Source organism: Triturus cristatus, chromosome 11 (genome assembly GCF_964204655.1).
Source record: "Triturus cristatus chromosome 11, aTriCri1.1, whole genome shotgun sequence".
Classification (NCBI taxonomy): Eukaryota; Metazoa; Chordata; class Amphibia; order Caudata; family Salamandridae; genus Triturus; species Triturus cristatus.
Window position 1 is genome coordinate 1,164,239,968 of NC_140594.1, and position 21,734 is coordinate 1,164,261,701.

The following is a 21,734-nucleotide window of genomic DNA, read 5'->3' on the forward strand; positions in this document are numbered from 1 at the left end:
CAGTTGCAAAGTCTGCAGCTCTGGAAGTAACACCACATCGTCTCCCTTAGGTGCAACATTTAGTCAAGTGGTCAACTGGATAAAAAACAAAAAGATTACAAATAATTTAAAAGTTCTTTGTCGCTATTTGAAAACTCAGAAAATATATCCTCATTTCAGTTTTTTACAGCACTAACCATAATTTTGATGCAAATAAGACCCTCTCATATATGTAATTTCTAAAGGAAATGCTCTAGGCATTACAGTTTTGATTACATCAAGATGACGTCAGGCGTTCCACACTTTTGAAATAAATATAGAATGTTAGCAAGTTGTTCATTGGGATACTGTTGAGAGGCACAGGCCAGGGGCACGGACTCTGAAAATTGAAGGCAGGTAGGAGAGTGCAGAGGCAACAATTTGACCACACTAGGCAGGCAGGAAGGGCAGTGGCAGCACAACAGACTATGGAGGGCAGTGGAAAGGGGGGCAGGGGCAACAAACCAACAATAGAGGACTGGCAAGAGAGGCTGTGGCAATATAATAGACCATTGTGGGCAGAAGGAAGAGGCAGTGGTCATACAACCATACATGCCAACAGACCCGTTTCAGCCTGGAAACGTCCAATGTTTTTAAGCTCAAATGGCTTTACTTGATCTGTTTCCTGTCTACAATCTTCTCTTTTTCAATGTAACTCAAAGGGGAAAATCAATACCCCAGTTTTATTTCAAAATCTCCCTCTTACCAAGTTCAAAATGTTCGCAAGTATGGTACATTGGATCATGGAAGGAAATGGGGTAGGGACATGGACTCGGAAACAGAGGACAGGAGGGACATTGAGAGGTGCACCAAACTGACCCTACAGGGCAGGCATCAGGGTTTGCAGCAGCACAATACACCACAGAGGGCATGCGGGACGGGAGTGCAGAACAACAATCCATAGAAAGCAATAGGGAGGGGACAGGACCATGCACATGGACAACAGACAACAGAGGGAAAAGAGGCAATGGTAGCTAGCTGACCATAATGGACAGAAAGGAGAGAAAGCTGCTGCATAACAGACCATAAAGGGCAGGAGGGACGAATCAGGGGCATTACAATGGAACCGACAAGCCAGGAGGGAGGGAATAGGGGTCTGCACATGGAAACAGAGAGCTGGGGGCAAGAGGTCAGGGCAGGAGCAGCAAGATGAACATGGAGGTCAGGCAGGATGGGCACTAGAAACAAGACACACCATGGAGAGCAACAGTGAGACTATGATGGCATACACACAGACCATGGAGGGTAGGTGGGAGGGGGTCAGGAGCAGCTAGCTGACCACACAGGGAAGGTGGGAGGGGCCATGGCAGCACAGAAGACCATGCATGGCAAGCGGGAGGGTTAGTGGCAGCACAATGGCTATGATGGGCAAGAAGGAGGGTGCAGGGGCATGCACAAAGGACCATGGAGGAGGGTCAGGACCTGGGCACAGACAAGAGAGTTCAGGGGAAGGGGCCACACAACAGACCGCGCGGGGCAGGCAGGAGGAGCAGTTGCAGCACAACAGCCCAGGGAGGGCAGAAGGGTGTGGCAGTAAAATGGACCATGGAGGACAGGAGGAAGGGGATAGGGGCATGGCATGTGGACAGGCAGGGTAGAGGTGGCAGGGACAGGTTACAGTCATCTGACAATGCTAGGCAGGTGGTAGGGGAGTTGCAGCTCAACAGAACACTCAGAGTAGATAGGAGTGGCAGGTCCATGGAACATGGTGGTCAAACAGGATGGAGCAGGGGCATGCACAAAGACATCGGAGGGCAGGGGGATGGAGAATAGGGGCAGCAAGCAAAGCACAGAGGCTAAGCAGGAGGTCAATGATGGGCCATAGAATTGGGCAATGGAGGGCAGGATGAGTGGACTGGTACATCATGCTAAATGCAGGGCAGTGGCAGCACATCAGACCATGCATGGCAGGAGGGAGGAGGCTAGTCCATGGATTCAGACAACAGAGGATAGGGAGGAGGTGGATGGGGCAGCAAGCTAACTGTTCATAGAAGGTGGGTATTAGGAACTTTATTGTTTTTAAAATGTGTGTCTGTGCGAACTACTTAAAATATGAACAGGTATGCAGCATAATCTCACTTTTATTCAGGAAGAAGAGGACGTTTGGGACTGTGACTCCGGGCTCACTTAGCAGAAACATCCCCTGACCCTCCACCCCCCATCGCAAAATGTAATGCCCGTGAAAAGGGTAGGTGGACGCATTGTTATATAGAACATAGTCCTGAGAGCACGATTGAAAATGAAAACTAGATATAGTATATGGTATAAACTATGCACCAAAAAGTGTGATATAAGATGAACCGGGGCGTGAAATATAATATGCAATACATTGTGCGCAATGACAGATTCATTGGAGAGCGCGAGATAGCGCAGGCACTAGCGCTTGCTATGTGATATGCGCCTTGGAGTGTAATATGCACAGGGCAGTGTTGTGTAACCTAAGTAGTCTCTAAAGTTATAATATAAAATATGTGCTGGGTAGTGTAATATTGCATATGCCCTGTGACAAAGATATGGATCCCAGATTGTAATATGTATGGCATAGCGCTGTGCTTTATAACATAGGCATCGAGGAAGGCATGTTAGATGGGGCAATATAACCCGTGCGAAGGCAAGTGTGGCATGACTAATTTACGGGGTGGTGTAACAGTGCACATGGGCTAGAGAGTGTCATAGCATACGCACAAGCTGGTGGAATACAACACAGAGGTGCGGGCACTGGTGGGTGTAACACAGCATTGGGTTCAGCCAGGAGCACGCTGTGACTCTCAAGTGAGGTTTGTCTCCTTTCCAGAGAGTAAAATAAAAAGTATTACACATCTGGCGGTGGATGTGTGTTTTATTAATTGTGAGGGGGTTTCTCTCATAGTTTGGTCGAATTTTTGTCTAACCCCCTTTGAATGGCTTGGTGTGCATGTGTATTAAATGTGCCCATCAATAGCTACCCATGTTTGTATAAATAAACGACAAGGGTGTCTACTTGGAGAGTACCCACCAGCGGGGGCGCTGGGATTAGGCATGGTAGGGTGTCAGACATGTCAGAGCTTCACTAGCGGTGTGAATACATTCTACGTGGATTCATTGTATGCATAGTCGCCTTTTAATGAATATCACGCAAATCGTCATGGTGATAGGTACATACGGTTTGTCCAGCATGTCCTAGATGTTTCTATAAATATATATATTTTTTTTAAAAATAAAAAACAAAGGCCGGCCCCGGGGAATGGGGTCCCTGAGGAGGGGGGCAACACAGCCCTCGCGCCGGAGGCCACGCCCCCTCCTTGCAGCACTCTGCAAATGCGCCCCCTGGCCAGATGTAAGTTGAGGAATTAATTCCCCTTCAATACTGAGGGTCCCTGAGGGCCAACTAGCCCAACAGGTATCTCCAGTATGCGCCAGGGAGCTGCGTTGCAGACAGGTGTTCTGAGGCCACGCCCCTTTTTACACCTCCATGCAACGCAGCTCTGTGGCGCTTACTGGATGTACCTAGTGGGCTAGTTTGACCCTAGGGACCCTTGGGATTCAAGGGGACTTAATCTCTCAACTCAGAACGCCCACAGGCCCTGTGGCGCGTTTTTAAGTTGGGGAAATAATTCCCTTTCAATCCTAAGGGTTTAAGTAGCCCGTGCCACTTTTTACACCTCTCTGCAACGCAGCTCTGTGGCGCTTACTGGAGGTACCTAGTGGTCTAGTTGGACCCTAGGGACCCTCTGGATTCAAGGGGACTTAATCTCCCAACTTAAAACGGCTACAGGGTGTGTTTACTTTACACAGTGGTGAAGGGAGGGGACGGGGCATGAGGTGACGTGTTCAAACACACCCTGTGGTGCGTTTTAAGAGGTAGTTTTAATCCCCTGCCCTATTATATACTAGGGGCTTACAGAGGAGGTCATGCTAATCACAGGGGGACCCCAACACATAGTGTGCCTAGTGTATGTAGGTGTTTTCACTGTATTCTGAGTGTCTTTTAACATAGCACTGGCCCTAGGACTGGTTAGTCAGACTCAGTTACCACCAGTATCCATCTGAAAAAGTTGAGGGTACAGGATGATTTTGCAACAAGGCTTGTATCTGCTCTTCTGTTTGTTCTTTCTGCACGTTATACTTCTTCCTGCACTTTTCTTCGTCTTTGAGGACTTCTGTTGCTTCTTTCTGCATCTCTTTTTTTTCTTTCTGTGCGTTTTTCCTTCTTTCTTCACATGTCCTATCTCTGTAGGCATAGCTAGAAATTAGCATTTAAAAAACCTTAGAAATTCACTGAAAAAAACCATAGGTTTCAGGGGCGTTGCGGGCGCGTGAGTTATAGTTAGCTGAACTAACTATAACGGGGGAATTTCTATGGTTTTGTACAAGTGAAAAGTCCAGCTAACTATAACGCCCCTGAAACCTATGGTTTTTTCAGTGAATTTCTAAGGTTTTTTAAATGCTAATTCCTAGCTATAACGTGCCTGAAACCTATGTTTTTTTACAGTGAATATATATATAAAGACAGCTACTCAAACGGGGTTGCCAATCGGGCTCTCAGGTTATCGCAATAATCCAGACAGAATACCAAAGTTAGAATTGGGGGTTTATTGGCTTCAAAAACCCTCCGTGACTTCGTAAAGTCTTGATAATACACAGGGTACTGCCTAGTGCGGTCACTTACATACACTCTTCATGACAATTAATATAGAAAGCAGACCTTTGGCTGTGTACATACAGTGTAGATGAATTGCCATGTCCGTCATTCTTAAATGGTTAAAAAGTGATTAAAACGGTAAAATACATGTTGCTGGTATAAGCCTGGCAAAATTTAATATTAACCATTTTATCATTACATTCGCTGGCTGTTTACGCAAATGCATGCTCTCCACTCAGGGGTCAGTGGTGTGGTATGGTGATGTATGTAGTCTAGTGCTACCGTGCTCGCTGTGCACAATAGTTTCAGGAAGATTATCGGTCTTGGTTACGTAATACTGTTGTAGGGCATACGGGAATGTGTAGTCTTGTGTTACCTGGCGAGCTGCGCCCTTGGATCTAAGGAAATACTACGTGTTAGCTGAAGTATTCTGTAGATCTCTCAGAGATGTCCTGACGCCTCGCATAGTACACTACTAATGTGGATTTTAAAAGATATATAAAAAATTCCACATGGAAGTGAAAGTGTGACTGGTGCTAGATAGTCTCAGTTGGTTGGTGTAACTGAAAAATTGTGTCGCTTGTTAGTGGGTAGTACACCCGTTGTGACTCGCGGGTCAGAGACATGTCCTTTGTGAGTTATAGTTGTCTAGATTCAACACAATGATCCCTGGTTAGTGGGAGAATCTGGTAGACTACTAGTGTGTGTGTGTTCTCCTGCTAGTGTGCTGTAGCTCTTCTGTATCCCTATAGTGGATGTATTGCAGGTGTACTTAGGAACCGCTGTTGCTTACTGCAGTGTAAACCCCGTCTATCACCTAATTCGTGCACATGGTATAAAGTAGCTTCTTCATAGCACAGAGCCATGGTATTTTCCATTCATACTCAGGGAGCAAAAGATCTTTAATACCCTCGCAGTAAGACTCAAGAGTAGATATTGTTCATAACCTATACAAAAAAGTCAGCATTCTGCATTCTATCTTGTTGTCGATTTTCTTTTGGGCCAAATCTAAGTACAGAGAGGCTGAACGGTCTGATTATGGGGAGATTCAATAGGGTTCTTAAAAACCTTTGCTCCCCTATGGATAGATCTGTGAATAGTTTACCAGCTCAGCACCGAGAGCCACCCCTAGGGCCTTCACATTATAGATTTCCGGTGCTGGAGTCACCCTTTTTGGTATTGTTTTACTATGTTATTTTCTATACATGCTCTGGGCTTTTTCCACCTTTGGTGCCCACATAGATCCTTGGTCAATTTGATCCTCAAACACTCAAAACTGGACACTATATCTAAAATGGTATCACCCACTAACATCCTCCACTTGCAGATAGTCGACATCTGTCTGGTGAAGATCACACAGGTGGTTTTGGAACAATTGAGCTCCAAGCCCTGATCCACCCAAAACAATTGGAAATAATTCAGAAGTTGTTGCAGACCATGATTTGGAAATTATTAAGGTATCATCCGCAAAGAGAAGTGCAGGAACCCTCTTCCTACCTATCGTAGGTGCATCACAACCATCTTCATCTCAAAAGCCAGTTACACTATTTATATATAACATAAAAAGGGTGGGCACCAAAACACACCCCGGCTGGACCCCCCGAGTGAAATGTATCGGCTCCGTCAAGGCCCCATCCTGCCCTCACCTAACCTGAGCAAGCGCATCGGCATAAAGCCTCACAATGATGTTCGACAGGGGGACTGGTAGTCCCATCTCTTCGAGAACCTTCCATAATCTGACTCGTGGCACTAGTTAAAAAAACTGCATGAAGATCGACAAAGGCAAGTTTGCACTTGCCTATGATCCCCTCTTTTTAGTACCAACTCACAAAGCGGAAAATCAGATCCACTGTGCTTACATTTTGTCTAAAGAGTGCCTGCCAATCCGTACATATGCTCTCATCCCTAATCCACTCCTGTATGTGACCCAGTACCTACATATATGTGTGTGTGTGTGTATATATATATGCACTTTATTGATGATTTATTTATTGTTTGGCGAGGCACTGAGGAGAGTGTTTTACAATTTGTAGAGAGTATTAATCATAATGATCTTAATCTTAATTTTACTTCCAACATCAGTAAATGGTCAGTGACATTTTTAGACGTACAGGTTTTAGTATATAACAACATGCTGGTAACTACCCTTTTTAGAAAACCTACCGCGGGCAATACACTACTACATGCCACGAGTGCACACCCCAAACATTTGATAAACAGCAAACCCTATGGGGAGATGCTCCGTATAAGACACATATGTAGTGATCCATTGGATATGAAAGTAAAACAAATTGAAAGCCAGGCAAGGTTTTTAGATAGAGGATATAGCCCCAGAGTAGTTAAAGCAGCCATGACCAAGTCACAGCTCAAGCCAAGAGAAGAACTCCTCCAATATAAAACAGAGACAGGAAATGGAAAGTTGGAGCCAGTTCATCTAATTTTAACTTACTCAAAACAGGAAAAGGAATTGAGAAACATTGTTAGACGCAACTGGCATTTTGTTGGAGATGACCCGGTGATAGGTGACTTAATGCCCGCCAACCCTGCCATAGCATTTCGTAAATCTACAAGCATGGGTAATGTTTTGGCTAAAAAAAGTCAGGAGAATTTTAAAAAGGAGAGCTGGGTACCGACTAGAAAGGGATTTTATAAATGCTCAAGCTGTAAGGCATGCCAATTTGGAACCAATACCAAAACTTACAGGACATTTTTCTCTGATAATAACAGAGAAATCAAACAACATTTGACATGCAAAACTGAATACTGTGTGTATGTCTTGGAGTGTGACTGTCACCTAAAATATGTAGGCAGTACAAAATTGGCAGTACATAAGCGCATCTTACAGCATCTAAGGACAATAACGAATAAAGATCAGAACTATCCCGTTGCAAGACACTTTGAAATTACACACAATAGTGACCCCCGATTTCTCCACTATTTTGCTATTGAATCAATCCCTATAACAAAGAGAGGAGGGGATAGGGAAGCTTCTCTTCGACGGCTAGAGACTAACTACATATTGGAGTTCAACAGCAAGTGGCAGGGTGGTTGGAACAAAACGGAGGACTTACATACCCTTTTATGAGCAAAATTGTGAATAAACTGTGCTGTATTTTTAGACAATAGTGTATATATGGCACTTGAGTGTAAAATATCAGATCCCCTACAATATGGCTATACCATCTACCACACAAGCAAATATAGAATATCCTGTCCCTGAAAACCTGTAAAAACTTGTTGAGACTAGTAAATTAAGAAGAGTGAGAAAAATGGGTATATGTGAATGATTATCTATCACAGGGGCTATAATCCCATGACATTGTTTTTTACGATTAGTTTTAAGAATTTCATGGGTAGTTTTTATCTATGTGTCTTTTTATTGATTGTTTTAGACATGTCACTGGGCTGTTGCCAATGTTTTAGCATTATTTATTCTCATTAACCTCATACACTCTCTTTTTATAATTGTGTCATATATAGAATGAACAGTATCTCTTACTATTGAATCTGGAGTTTCTTTTAAAACATGTGTTGAATGGATTTATGCCACGTTTTTTAATGCACTAGTCACTTTTGGATTGTAGCATTTACGTCTTTGTTACTTTAAACGCATGGTATTATAGCACTGTAGCACTTTTTGAAAAAGGATAAAATCTTTCAGATTTTTATCGTTTTGGGGAGCACTTAATATTATGTGATGCACATTGTGCAACAAATTGATTCATGAGAAAGGTTGGATAAAATGTAATATATATTGTTCCACCATAAGATTGATCAATATACTTAAGAATACATGTATGAGGAGAATAAGGCATTTATGCTTTTATTATATCTTTTAGATTTCCAATATATATGGGAAAATGCATTCTTATAAAATGTATAAACAATGTTGAAATGTATTTATACAAACATTAGTATGTCTTTCATGTCTATCAATGAATATGCTGCACTTGCACTTTAAAAATGGGTAATCTCGTGACGTATGATCAGGTGATCAAGGCCGCTTGGACGGCCAAAACGCGTCCTGACACAGAGAAAATAAAATAATGCTGAACACAGTTGGTCTACGCTGGTGATTTCCGCACGCAAGCGGGTGAATATCGCAAGTTGCTGATATATATATATATATATATATATATATATATATATATGTATATATATGATTGGCGGTTACCAGTAGGTAGTTATAGTTAGAATGTAGTTTTCATAGAAAGAGTGTTTTCTCATTTGCCAATAACTTTGTCGTCATTTGACAAATCTTTGCATAACTTTTTTAACTAATTTTTTAACTAATTTGCCCGTCACTTCGGCTGCTATCTTACAAATGTTGTGGTAATCTGTATAGCGTGGCCGAAAAAATGGGGATCGGAAAATGCAGTTTCTCCATGTTCATTTCCAGAGGAAATTTAGACACAGCCACAGTTAAAACTGCTGAATGGAATTACACCACATTTGGCAGAAAGGTAGCTGTTGGACCAGAAAGCGCCCTTTTCATTAATTGGTCTAAATCCGTTTGTTAGTTGCTGAGAAATTGAAAGATGTTTTAGACCGCGGAGGATCCTCAACCCCTCCCGATCTGATTTCTGCCAACACTTCAAACCAGGAAGTTTAAAAACATTTTAAAAAAAGATAAGAGGACAGGGTAGAAACACCCTGACCCCCAAGGGCCAAAAAGCATTTTTTTTATTCATAGGGAGTCAGACTGGGTCTGGGACTCCCACTGAAAAATAAAAAATGAAGCGCCGGCTCTCACGCTTGGTTGAAATCAGCCCCAAGGTGGGCCAGGTCCAAGGTGCATTATGAAAATATATGAGGGGGGCGCAAAGGACCATCCTTCTCTGGCTATTCAAAGACCCGGGGACCACCACCTCCCTGGGGCTGATATGAAATTAAAAAATAATGCACCCACTGCCCAGGGGGACCACCACCTCCCATGGGCAAAGATATGAAAACTGATTTGCATATGGCTGGGTCCAAACTGGAATGGCATGGTAAGAAATAAAACGATGGATTTAGGCCCAGATCTCTGTACTGTGGTGAATGTATGACATTGTTCTGCATTCTATCCATCAAATATTGTTTTTGCATTTGTCACCCCGAATGGGATGAGTATGCTCAGACGTGAGTCCTGTGCTCTCCATGCCACTGGAATCAAGCTATCCTGGCTGAAGAGGGGTGAAACCCCGAAACCGGTCCTAGGATGCTTGTTGCCAGTCCAGGGAGGACCTGGCTTGGCAGTTCGGGCTGGACTGTTCCCATGAGACACAGGGTCAAGACTGATTTGCATATGGCTGGGTCCAAACTGGAATGGCATGGTGAGCAAAAAAACAATGGATTTAGGCCCAGATTTCTGTACTGGGGTGAATGTATGACATTGTTCTGCATTCTGTCCATCAACTGTTGTTTTTGAAGCTGAGTGAGACCAGGGTACAAACAAAATCAGCCCAGGGAGAGGGGCTATGTGGTCCCTGGGCCCCAAAACAGTCCAGGGAAGGGGGGCCGCACAACCCCCTTCCTAAAAAATAGAAACATTTAAATGCAACCATAAAATCTGGTAACCTCCCAGAGGCCCCACCCCTTCTCTCCATACTCCGCAAATGTGCCTTCTGGTATGCTGCTGGTTGGAGGATGAGGTCTCCTTGTCTGCTGAGGGTCCTTAGGCACCAACAAGACCTCCTGCTGAGAGGAGGTCTGAGACCATACCCGTTTTCTCCACCACTCTGCAAAAACTCCTCTCGGCACACTGCTGGTGAGTGGATGAGGATCCCCTAACTCCTGAGGGCCTCAGGAACAAGTGGACTTCATCCCTCAAGCAGCAGTGTGCCAGGAGGCACGTTTGCAGAGTGGTGGAGTAAAGGGGCATAGCCTCTCACAACTTCTTACAATCTCACATAAATCCAGCGTTGTGGGTCATACTGGAGGTAAGTGGAGGGCTAGTTGGCCCCCAAGCATCCTCGAGAGCCAAGAGTGCTTCATCCCCCAACTAGTAGTGTGCCAGCAGGCTCGTTTGCAGAGTGGTTGGGAAAGGGGGCGTGGCTACCAAAAACCTCTCAGCAAATCCACTGTTTGGAATTTGCTAGAAGTAAAAGGAGGGGTAGTAGACCCACAAAGGACCCTTTATAGCCAAGCGGTTACAGGGACGTTATAGTTATTAATTAGCATTTAAAAAACTTTAGAAATTCACTGAAAAAAACAAAGGTTACAGGGTCGTTATAATTAGGTAATGGGATTAAAGAAAAAGCGTAGAAATTCGGTGAAATAAACCCAAAGGTTACAGAGACAACAGAGTTGTGTTAGGCTCAGCAGTCACATGTACAAAATCAGAGAAATTCAGTCATTATAGTTAGTGATCTAACGATAACTTGCGCCCCCGCAATGCACTGCTTATGACCTCAGATATTGCATCACTATGACATTGTCAGTGACATCACTGATGACATCTCAAATGACATCACTGATGACATCATCCAATGACTGTAAGTTTTAGCATTTTTATGACTGTTAAATATATATACCAAAGTGTATCGGTGAACAGATGTCATCCAATGTTGGGCCTGCTCTGGTGTCACTGAACGTGCTGCTCATTGGTTACGCACCTGAATTTATTGCTGCTGTAACTTAATATTTACAAACCAAATGCTAATGTCTGTGTTGTGGGCTTGCACACTCCATTCTCACTTCAGCTGCTGCACCATGGCCACGTATCTAAGTTTATTGCTACTGTTGCTTCATATTTAAAGATTTCCAGGATGTGTTTTTTAATACGTATTTATGCAAATCTATTGTGATCCGTCCTGATACATATAATCCAGTATTGCAGAGGTTCGCAAAACCAGTGTGTTTTTTGACTTTACCTAAAAACCTATATAGATCATTTAAAAGTAATGTTTGGGACAGGGTGGCTCTTAAGAAAGGTTTGGACTTCCTTTCCCATGCTTATGACCCCATTATGGACAACCTGGACTTTCCTCCGGGACAGGCATCTGCGGTATTTCAGCGTTGGCGAAAGGAGGGTTGCAAGAGGGTAGGGTCCCTCTTCGACACAGAAAGACTGGCTCTGTTTGAACAGCTTAAGCGCGATTACGGCCTACTAGCGCATGGTGCATACCCTTATCGCCAAGTATATCACTGGATTACAGCGCCTGCTAATTTCCCTCTTATGTCCAGGCCCTTTACCGCATTTGAAAAATGGTTACTCCGCAAACATGATGACCGCCGTCCTATCTCGGAATTTAATGCTATGCTCATTGCGCGTCCCACCGAGCAGCACACTAGGGCGCAGATCCGCTGGGAAACTGAAATAGGCAGGCCACTATCATCTAAGGAATGAGACCACATTCTCTATAGGACACACAATACAGCTGGAGCTGAGTCCGCTTTTAAAGTATTTTCTTATTGGTACTACACGCCTGTGCGAATTCACTGTTGGGACAAGAGTAAAACAAACCTTTGCTGGAGAGGCTGTGGGATGTCTGGCACCTTAGCCCACTTGCTATAGCATTGCCCGAAGCTGCAGTGCTACTGGGTGGAGGTCTTGGACAACATAGATGAAGCATTCGATACTTCATTGCCCCGCTCCCCAGAGTATACCTAACTTGGCCTTTCTCACCCCAAGGTCTTTCCACTAAGATCCTTACGTGGTAGGCAGATTACATTAGTGCTTCTGACGGCTAAACAGGTCATTCTAGCACAATGAGGCAAGCCCTCCACACCTGATCTGATGTCCTGGATACATCGCCTGTGGTACCTCTTAGCTATGGAACGCATGTCTCTTGGGGTGGAGGGCAGGGTGAAAGACTATTCAAACCTTTGGGCACCTTTCGTCCACTTGTTAACAAAAGAAATGAGAGAAGTTATTTGTCCTAAATACTTGCAGATCCTACAACTGCTACCACTGGTGAGGTTAGCTAACGACCAGACACCGGCGTCATGATAACGCCGTATGCTCTCAGTTAATGGTTTCAGGTGCTGATCAATCATGAGGCAATGACTGGTGCGGAGGGGGGTGGGGAAGAGGGAGGGGGAGGGAAGTCAGGGTTGAGGAGGGGTTATGTTTTGATATTCTTTTCCTTTTGCCACGTTTTCCGGCTGTTTTCTCATTTTGCTTCTTTTAAAATAAGGAAGTTGCATTCTAACCTACAGCGATCTTCTTCATTATGCGGGTTGTTGGCTTAAACGCTGTGTACTACTGCCTAGGACACGCTCTGCCAGCCATTGGATGTAGGCAGGAAGTTGTGTTACTTTGTTTGGACTTCAGACCTAAAAATGATTGATTCATAAAATTAATGTTTGAGGTAAGTGATTACCAAAAATAATAAATAAATGTATATAATAGTTAGGAAAGGAAGTTTAAACGATTTATTTAAGTATATTTTCTGGACTCATGATGCTGTCGCAATGTCTTCATGATGACATCACGAATCCCAGGTGACACAGGAATAAATGGATTTTACTGGTTAAAACAGCTTTTAATCATTTATTCAGAAAGTCCCCCACCCCAGTTTTTTCATCCTTTATGTGTGGCTGTTGAAATTCACACCTGTACATTCACATCAAAAGTGTTGTTTCATTGTTGGTGTTTTTTGCTTACTTTTAAAAAACAATGGTGTCTCCTGCTCAAGATCCTCCGTAGCAGATTAGAAGTTCCTAAAAAAAAAGGTCATTGCGTGGAATTGTTTTACAATTCCAAGTGCAGAAAGAAGGTAGTGACCCAGAAGGTAAACTGCACTTTGTGTGGAAAAGTGCTTTCCAGAGGAACGACATAGTGCTCCATAGCTCGAGAGCATCAGCACTCATTGCACAATCTGCAATAAAGTACTAACTGTTGGCCAACAATCCATCCCTGCCATTCTTGAGCCTGCAAAAAAGTGCTAATTTGTTTTTGGTTGAAGACTTGCTGCACAAATTTTGCACGTTCTCTCTCTATATGTTTTATAGTTATTGTTGAAATGTTTACAAAAAACAACAACAAAACCACAACATTTTTAAAAAAGCTACAAAACTAAAAAAAGGTTCCAGATGGAACCACCTTTTCTGGTTCAAAGAAAGGCAAACTGCATGTTACGTGTTTTTTACTGTGTGAGTGTCTTGTATGTGAGTGAGTGACAGTCTCAATGAGTGTATGGGTGAGGTATTGGGTGTGTGAGTGGGTGTATGAGTGAGTGAGGGTTTGTGCTAATGGCTGTATGGGTGAGTGACTGGGTGTCTGTGTGGGTGAGTTAGTGGTTGTGTGAGTGGCTGTGTGAGTGATTGAGTGACTGTGTGAGTACATGTATGGGTGAGTCAGGGGGTGTGTGAGGGGCAGTATAAGTGAGTGACTGGGTGTGTGAGTGGATGTATAGATGAGTGATTGGCTATGTGAGTGGCTCTATGAGTAAGCGACTGAATGTATGAGTGGCAGCACGAGTGAGCAAGAGGTTGTGTGAGTAGCTGTATGGGTGAATAAGGGGTTGTTTGAGTGGCTATATGCATGAATTTTTAGATGTCATAGGGGCTGTTTGGAAAAGTGAATGGAGTATAAGTGCCTTTTTGGGTGAGTGGCTGGCTGTGTAAGTGGCTGAATGGGTGAGTTAGTGGGTGTGTGAATGACTTCAAGGAAAACACCTTTGCAGGTGTTGCACAGTTGAGGGAAAATTGTGCTTTGCCATTAATTTATCTGCTAAAATACTTGCAGTTGACACTTGAGCAACTCCTTGTTTCACTTTGCACTTTACCTGGCTCAACTTTCTTATTCCTTGGAAGCAAACACCGAGCCACCATTTTCTTTTTGTGCGTTCTAGTCTTTGTATTGGCCATCCACTATGTTAACCGACCGATGCCGTGGAAACACAGCAGATTCACCGCTGGCAAAGGCAAGCCCGTCTGTGCCCGCCCATGTCCGGAGTTGCAGCTAGCGTCAGTTATGCTGCCGGTAAGCCCGGCTATAATGCAGTCTGTTGTACTTACTTTGGGCCGCATTATTAGCCTTATGCACTGTATCCTGTGGTCCTGCATGTGAGTTCCCTGGGGATTACCCATGATTTGGTTTTAAGTGTTGATGAGGCTTCTCAGTTGAAACTCCTAAACCATGCAGCTCCTTACTAGACAAGGATTATGGATTATTGCCAAATGGTGTGCCTGGTTTTCTGCTTTACGTACATCTCGAGCGTCTTTCACAGCCTGCCTTATAAATTGTCGCTCTCTACCCCGACATGCATTAGACATTTTCAATTTGCTAATGGAGAACCACTAGGATTGGATGTTTCTTACTGAAACCTGGCTTAAAGACAGTTTGGCAACCGATGTTGTTATGGAAATTCCCCCAGACTTCCCTATCAAGCACAATATAGAAGTGATAAACATGGGAGAAGGGTGGCTATTATACACCTTACCGCCTACTCCTGCTCTGTATCAAAAGTAGCCAACATCAACAATATTGAAGGAATGCCCTTTATTATTATTTTAGCCCATACCTATGCAGCCTCTGGCATGCCCATCTGTTGTCCTCCTGATGCCTCGACTGCCTCCCTGCAACTCTTTATTGACACATTAGGTCAACTATCCCATCTCCATGCATACTATTTGATATTAGGTGATTTTAACCATCATGTGGGTGACCTTAACAATAAACCCGCACCGCGATTTCTGATCTCTTTGGCTTCAACTTAGATCAACTTATTAATATACCCACCACAAAGCAGGTCACACACTGGACCTTGTCTTAGCAAATCCTGCTACTGTCGTTCTGGTCTCTTGCTGCATAGTTTCCCCTGCTCCGAGCGGTTCGCAGGGACAGGCGGAGACCGCATCCAGACAATTGCATAAAAATTCAGACTCCCTACTTATAGAGTAGTCTGTCCACTCCCTGTAATGGGTTAGTGCAGTGGTTCCCAAACTGGGGTCTGTGGACCCCTATGGGTCTGTGACACATTCCCAGGGGGTCCGCAGGCAGCAGGTTTAAAAGCACTGCAAAGTTTCTTGTATACTCAGCAGTTTTCAAAGCAACAATAAAAGTGTCAAGATAACTCCTGTGATTAATGTACCTGCTGGAGAGAGATGGGAGTTTTGGCTAGTGGCAGCTTTGACTCCTCTGAATAATCGCAGAGGTTTAATGTGCCTGCTGCAAAGAACGTGTACCATGCATTTAAAAAAACAATATTTTATGTGCATATCTCAGTGGGTTACTGCTTTTGTCACCAAGCTTCTGTTGTTACTGTGCAGTTCATAAGTTACAATCGTAAACTAGCACAGTGAGCTATGAACTGCCATCAAAAAGATGCATTCAAACTGCATGGTACAAGTGAGTATGTTATGTTTTCTCTCAGTCTTTTGTTATCCTGATGCTGCTAATAAAGGTTTATTTGGATAGAAATACATTCTTATTATTAACATCAATGATAACCACTGTGTTCTGAACCCTGAGTTTGTGCTTCTCCAGACCAAGCACTCTTAAAAAATGCCTACCATTATAGATGACATGTGAATCCTACACCTTGAAGGCCCCTTTGTCTTATGGGACATTTTCTATTCACTGATTTACACATGTATGCGTCATTGTCCCTGCCCTACACTGGTATGAGAGATACTATAAAATAAATGCAATACATGTGACATAGGGGCTATGAAGAGATAAGAGGCACTGTTGGAAGGTGATAATGAGGGAATCATTGAAGATCCCCAACAAAGATCGTTGTATCCTGGTACACAGTAAGGTGGTCATTTACTATGCTTTAATTGCTAATACAATTCAATTTATAATGACACATGTATGCACCATTTTTCCCAAATTTTCTTTGGGAGGAGAGCCCCTCAAAGCTCCCTTTATAGTGGTATGGCTCACTCGCTTCACTTGGTGCGCACCGTTCAGGGACTGGTCTGACAACATTTGCCAGGCCTGCTTTGGGTTTCCAGTACGACCCTGGCAGGAGCAGGAGCCTCATACCGCGAAATAAAAGCAAACATTGAAAAGCTAGTCGCCGACGTGCAGCACCATCGTTTCCATTAAAATCCTTCGATTTTTGCAATTCTTTTCAATATAAAATAATAAAATCCTTAGCTATTGAAGTATTTGTTTGGTGTGCACTTTGTTAGTGTATTTTTCACGAATTACTATTTTAGTGTTTGAAATTCAAATAGTGCATATTGCTTGGGGGTCCCTGGCTTCCAGTAGTACCTTACTGGGGGTCCTCAGGAGTCTAAAGTTTGGAACCCACTGGGTTAGGGGATTTAGAATAGGATGCATCATGCTTCAATGACTGGTTGCCAGATGCTATACATACCATTGTTCCTTTAAATTCCTACTTCTCAAAGAGACTTAAACCATCCGCGCCTTGGTTCTCAGACGCCCTTAAGTCAGAGAAATCAGCATGCAAAAGGTTGGATAGGCTTTGGAGATCTAAATATGACAAGTGCACAGAAACTATTTACCAGGCTGCTCTGGAAAAACCTTTATTGCCTCATCCATCTCTGAGGCTGCAAACAAACCTCAAGAGTTGTTCAAACTCCCACGGCAACACAAACCACCCTCTCTCCTTCTATGGAGTTATGTGAGGACCTCTCTGACTTCTCTTTTAGAAAAATCCAAGTCACATATGATCAATTCTTGGCACAATTAATCAAGGATCAATGTCTTACTTCTATTTCAGCCCATCACTTGCTAGATTCATCCATATGACCTTAAATCAGCAGCTGAACTTGCAGGTTGCATATCCAGCTCCCCTCTGGGTCCCTGGTTTCAGCCATCCACAAACTTGCTGCCCCCATGGTGAATAATATCTTGAACAGAATGCTAAATGAATCCCTTGAGCAGGCACTGGTTCCTTCCAGATGGTAACAAGCTCTGCTGCTACCCCTTCTTAAGAAGCCATCAGCTGACCCTAAAGCTTTTAGTTAATGTAGACCAATTTCACTCCTTCCTACGGTGCTAAACTACTTGAGAAGAATATTAACAGGCAGATATAATATTTTCTGGAGTCTAATCAGCTGCTTGAAGTCTCAGAATATATGAAAAAAATTGGGATTCAAGCACACCGGTCATGTTAATGCTTCTGGACCTCTCCTCTGCATTTGATATGGTCTTTTACTCTATTTTGCTTGAGAGACTTGAAACGATCAGTATTGCAGACCAAGCCTTATTATGGTTGAAAGCCTTCATTATTGAACGCCCCTAAGCTGTTTTACTTCCTCCTTTTATCTCAGCTTCAAAGCAGCTAGAGTGTGGAGTCCCTCACAGTTCGGCTTTTAGACCCACAATTTTTATTGTTTATCTGGAGCCTCTGGTGAAGCTAGTTGAGTCTTGGGGAGTGAGGGTTGTACCCTACACAGATGACAAACAACTCCTCCTTCTCTTCCAGGAAAAAACACCCACTACCTTGGACTCTTTCAAACTCTGTCCCAAATCCTTTGTGGACTTGATGGAAGAAAAACTGTCTAAAGCTTAGCTCAGATGAGACTGAGAATATTTTCTTTGGCACCACATCTTTCACTAAATCCAACCGTTGGTGGCCTTAGGAACTGGGCTGACCCCCCTACTTCTGACTTCTGTGGTAAGAAACCTTGGGGTGAAATTCAGCTCTGACCTTACATTTGAGACCCAATTCAAGGCACTATACCCCACTTGCTTCTTCACTATTAGGTCCCTTAGGAGGATGTTGCATCTCATCCATGTGGAGGTTGAATTGCACCAACAGCTTGTAATCTTCCAGAATGCTGCTGTTCTGCTAATTTTCGATTTCCCCTCGGGCATCGGTGTCAGGGCATTTACATTATCTATACTATCTTCCAGTAAATAAAAGGATCCAGTTCAAAGCACTGATCTTTGCCATTAGAACCTACTCCCATAAAGGTCCATTCTATATCATGCACTACGTTAAGCTGTATGTCCAGGAGAGATCATTGAGATCTAGCAAACTCAATCTCTTCCACATCCCATAAATTCATTAGGCCAGAAGAGGAAGTAGATCATTTGTTTTCCTGGCCTCCAAGTTGTGGAATGCACTTACTCTTGGTTTGAGAAGCAATACGTTACAGACGTTTTTTAGACAGAGCCCAAAAACTTTACTCTTAGACTTCTGCCTTGGTGCCATTTAGAATCTTTCTGCTAGGGTTCCTGTACATGTACCTTTCCACTAGTGCCAGGACACCTCCTCAGAGGTTGCTGCACTCTCTACAAATGCATTGTATTGTATGTTATTGCATATCTATATAAAGATTCCTACAATATCGCCCTCAGACAACCAAGCCCATTAGGTTGACACGCCCCTACTATGCAGAACCATGGTCCAATGCACAGCTTTTGTTTGGAAGCCCACTACCTACTCACTCATAATCCCTGTTAGGTGTTGAAGGCTCTTTGCTGTTCATTATATGTTCCTGTAGGTTCCATAAAAGATCTGTCAAAATGTTGGAAATGTTTTCTTTTCAAATTGCAATATGTTCAATAAAATTGTTGATAAAGCACCCCAATATTCTTTGGTGCAGTAATAGTATTTAAAACTGTAAATAAATACAAGAATAAGTAATTGATCTCTACCAATAAATATAATGCATGCACCATGGCATATTATATATGACCATGTTCAAAAGACTGTTTCACAAAGCTGTACTATGAGTGGTAATTTCTATATCTCTGATATTTTCTTTTTCTCTTGCCTGCTCTTCTAGGGAAGAAGTAGAATCAGACCTGGAATTTCTTGGACTTCTTGTAATGGAAAATAAAGTCAAGGCTGAGACCAAGCCTGCATTACGGGAGCTAATAAATGCTCAAATTAGGGCGGTTATGATCACAGGTATATGAAACTGTCATTACTTCATAATGCTGGCAGGTTAGGTAATTTGGTAGTCAGTTTTATGGTGGTGATAATGTTGAAGACATTCCAGACAGTTTTATAAGTGAGAGATTGTTTTACTTCATGTGACTGGAGATACAAAAAATAGTGCATAGAAAGAGCACCGCTGTTAGAGCACAGTATTCATTATCAGGGATTACTCAACACATTCATTTATGACGCTCATACATATGAGCAATCCCCTTATGTCACTTGGTGGTGCTGGAATTTCAGGTGTGGAACTAGTAATACAAGTAGATGAAAAGGTAACTGCTGCCCATAAGGTTTTGCAAAGTTGCCAAACTGCGTACTTTGAACTTTGTTTAATTTGAACTGCTTTAAACATTACTACAATTGTTTTTTGCTTTTTTTGCAAGGTATTGAATCCAATAAACCTTGTGTAGGGTTTGCAAATAATTCCACTCCTCCGGCGTAGTTTGCAGAGGTTTGCCCACTCCACGTTCTGCCTGGAGCGCGGAGTTCTGGCAAACCTTCGCTAACTGCTGCATGATGGAGTTTTTTCTTGTGCACAGCTCCCTAACGATAAGTTGGCAAATGCGAACACGAATTTGCATCTTGTAGCCCAGTTTTTGGGGGCTAAAATGCCTCCCGGTGAGATTTCTCAACAAAGGCGGTTAAGGAAGGTCGCAACCGTTTGCGTTGAGAAAGCTGCCGCTTAAGTAGAAAATCTACTTGAGCGGCAGAAAGAAGCAGCACCCTCTGGCACACCCTGTTGTGCTGTTCATGCTGATTTTAAACCATGGACCAAGCTTCTGGGTCTAAAAATCAGCATGAGCCGCACAACATGCCGAAATCCACCCACATGTCTCGCAGAGATTTATGTAACTCTGCAAAATTCCACGGAGTGAAACTGCACGAGTTTTGCTCACCTCTATTCTTGTCTTGATTTCTCTGCATAAAATTATCTACGTTTTGATATTTTTTACAAGGACAGTTGTGATAAAGCTGAAGGCTGCATCAGTTGAGTGTGCCACAATGTTGGCAAAGCTGTAAGTGAGACAGTGTGATGTGGCTATCTGATGAAATAGGGCAATTGCTGCATAGGTGTTTCTACTTTTGTCCTGCAAGGTATAAGCATATTCTGCATAACAAAGTTTTATAAGTAAAGTCATCTTTCTGAAGATTTATGATATTGTTTCTTATTGAGATGGGCTTAGTCATCCCTGTCCTCTTGAAATGAGAATAGGGAGTCTGCCTGCCAACCTACCAATAACTAAACAGTCCCCTTTCCTGCTGGAATTTCCAGAACCCTCTGAACTGTAGGATCTTTATAAATGTTCTCGAGATCAAAATAGCTTTGTGAACTAGGGGCCATATCATCAAGCACAGCGTTAAAATTACTGCTGCTAAAGCGGCGATAAAGGGCTTGATTATAGGGCACAGAGAATTCCAATAGAAGCCCGTGTTCACACCAGAACATGGGCTTCTATGGGAATTCACAAGGGCATATTATCAAGCCCATTATCACCGCTTTAGCAGCAGTTTTCTGCTGCTAAAGCGGCGATCATTCTAACGCCGTTTCTTGATAATATGCCCCTAAGTCTTTGGACCCTCAAGCTCTTTAGGACCTGCCCTGGAGGTAAATTCAGGCAAAGGTAGTAACAACTATTCCATAATACTTTAAGATGGAGGCAGGGATTTTCTAGCACATTGGACAGGGAAATCCTCTTCCTTCTTCTTCTTTCTACACTGATCGTTTTATTGGGACGATGAGCCAAGCATGGGCTTTCACATTAAAATGTTTTCAACAGTCTACACTCTCCACTACAGTGAGATATAATTCCAATTCTAGGAGGCTGATTATTGTTCTAAGGACCTATTTTACATAGTTACTAATGCACATCATAGTGCATTTTGAGCCCATAAAATCGATCTAAATGCCGGAAGCAAGTTGGGGGAAGGTCCCATCCCAAGAGCGAGCGCAAGGGGCTGCCCATGCCTGCTATTCTTGTTCTGTTGAATTGAGCAATATTTCTTAGGACAAAATGTACTCTAGCACACATTTGACTGCAAGGTGGCAAGTTTGCTTTAAGAAGTAGTGCTAAATGCAGAATTACTCTTCTCGTGTAATCTCTGGTAATTCTCAGGTAATACAGTGTGATTCATATACTGAATTTCGCGAGTTACGCCCATCCCAAGCTATTCTATCAACTTCTGCAAATAAAAACACATCCAGTAGTCAGTTTACACACATTTGGAATAATACTCATTCTTTTTGTAAGAGAGAGAATGGCTATTTACGTAGCTATTTTTCATATCTGCCTAGTAAC

At 43.1% G+C, this 21,734-nt stretch overlaps 1 protein-coding gene across 1 annotated transcript in view; it reads left to right on the top strand.

The window, feature by feature from the left end:
* The window catches only part of LOC146788643 (putative cation-transporting ATPase 13A4), a 383,399-nt gene that overhangs the window by 241,240 nt on the left and 120,425 nt on the right, over positions 1 to 21,734 (top strand). Inside the window, 1 exon segment of the mRNA XM_085635852.1 lies at positions 19,280 to 19,404. Coding sequence (XP_085491978.1) covers positions 19,280 to 19,404 — 125 coding nt within the window.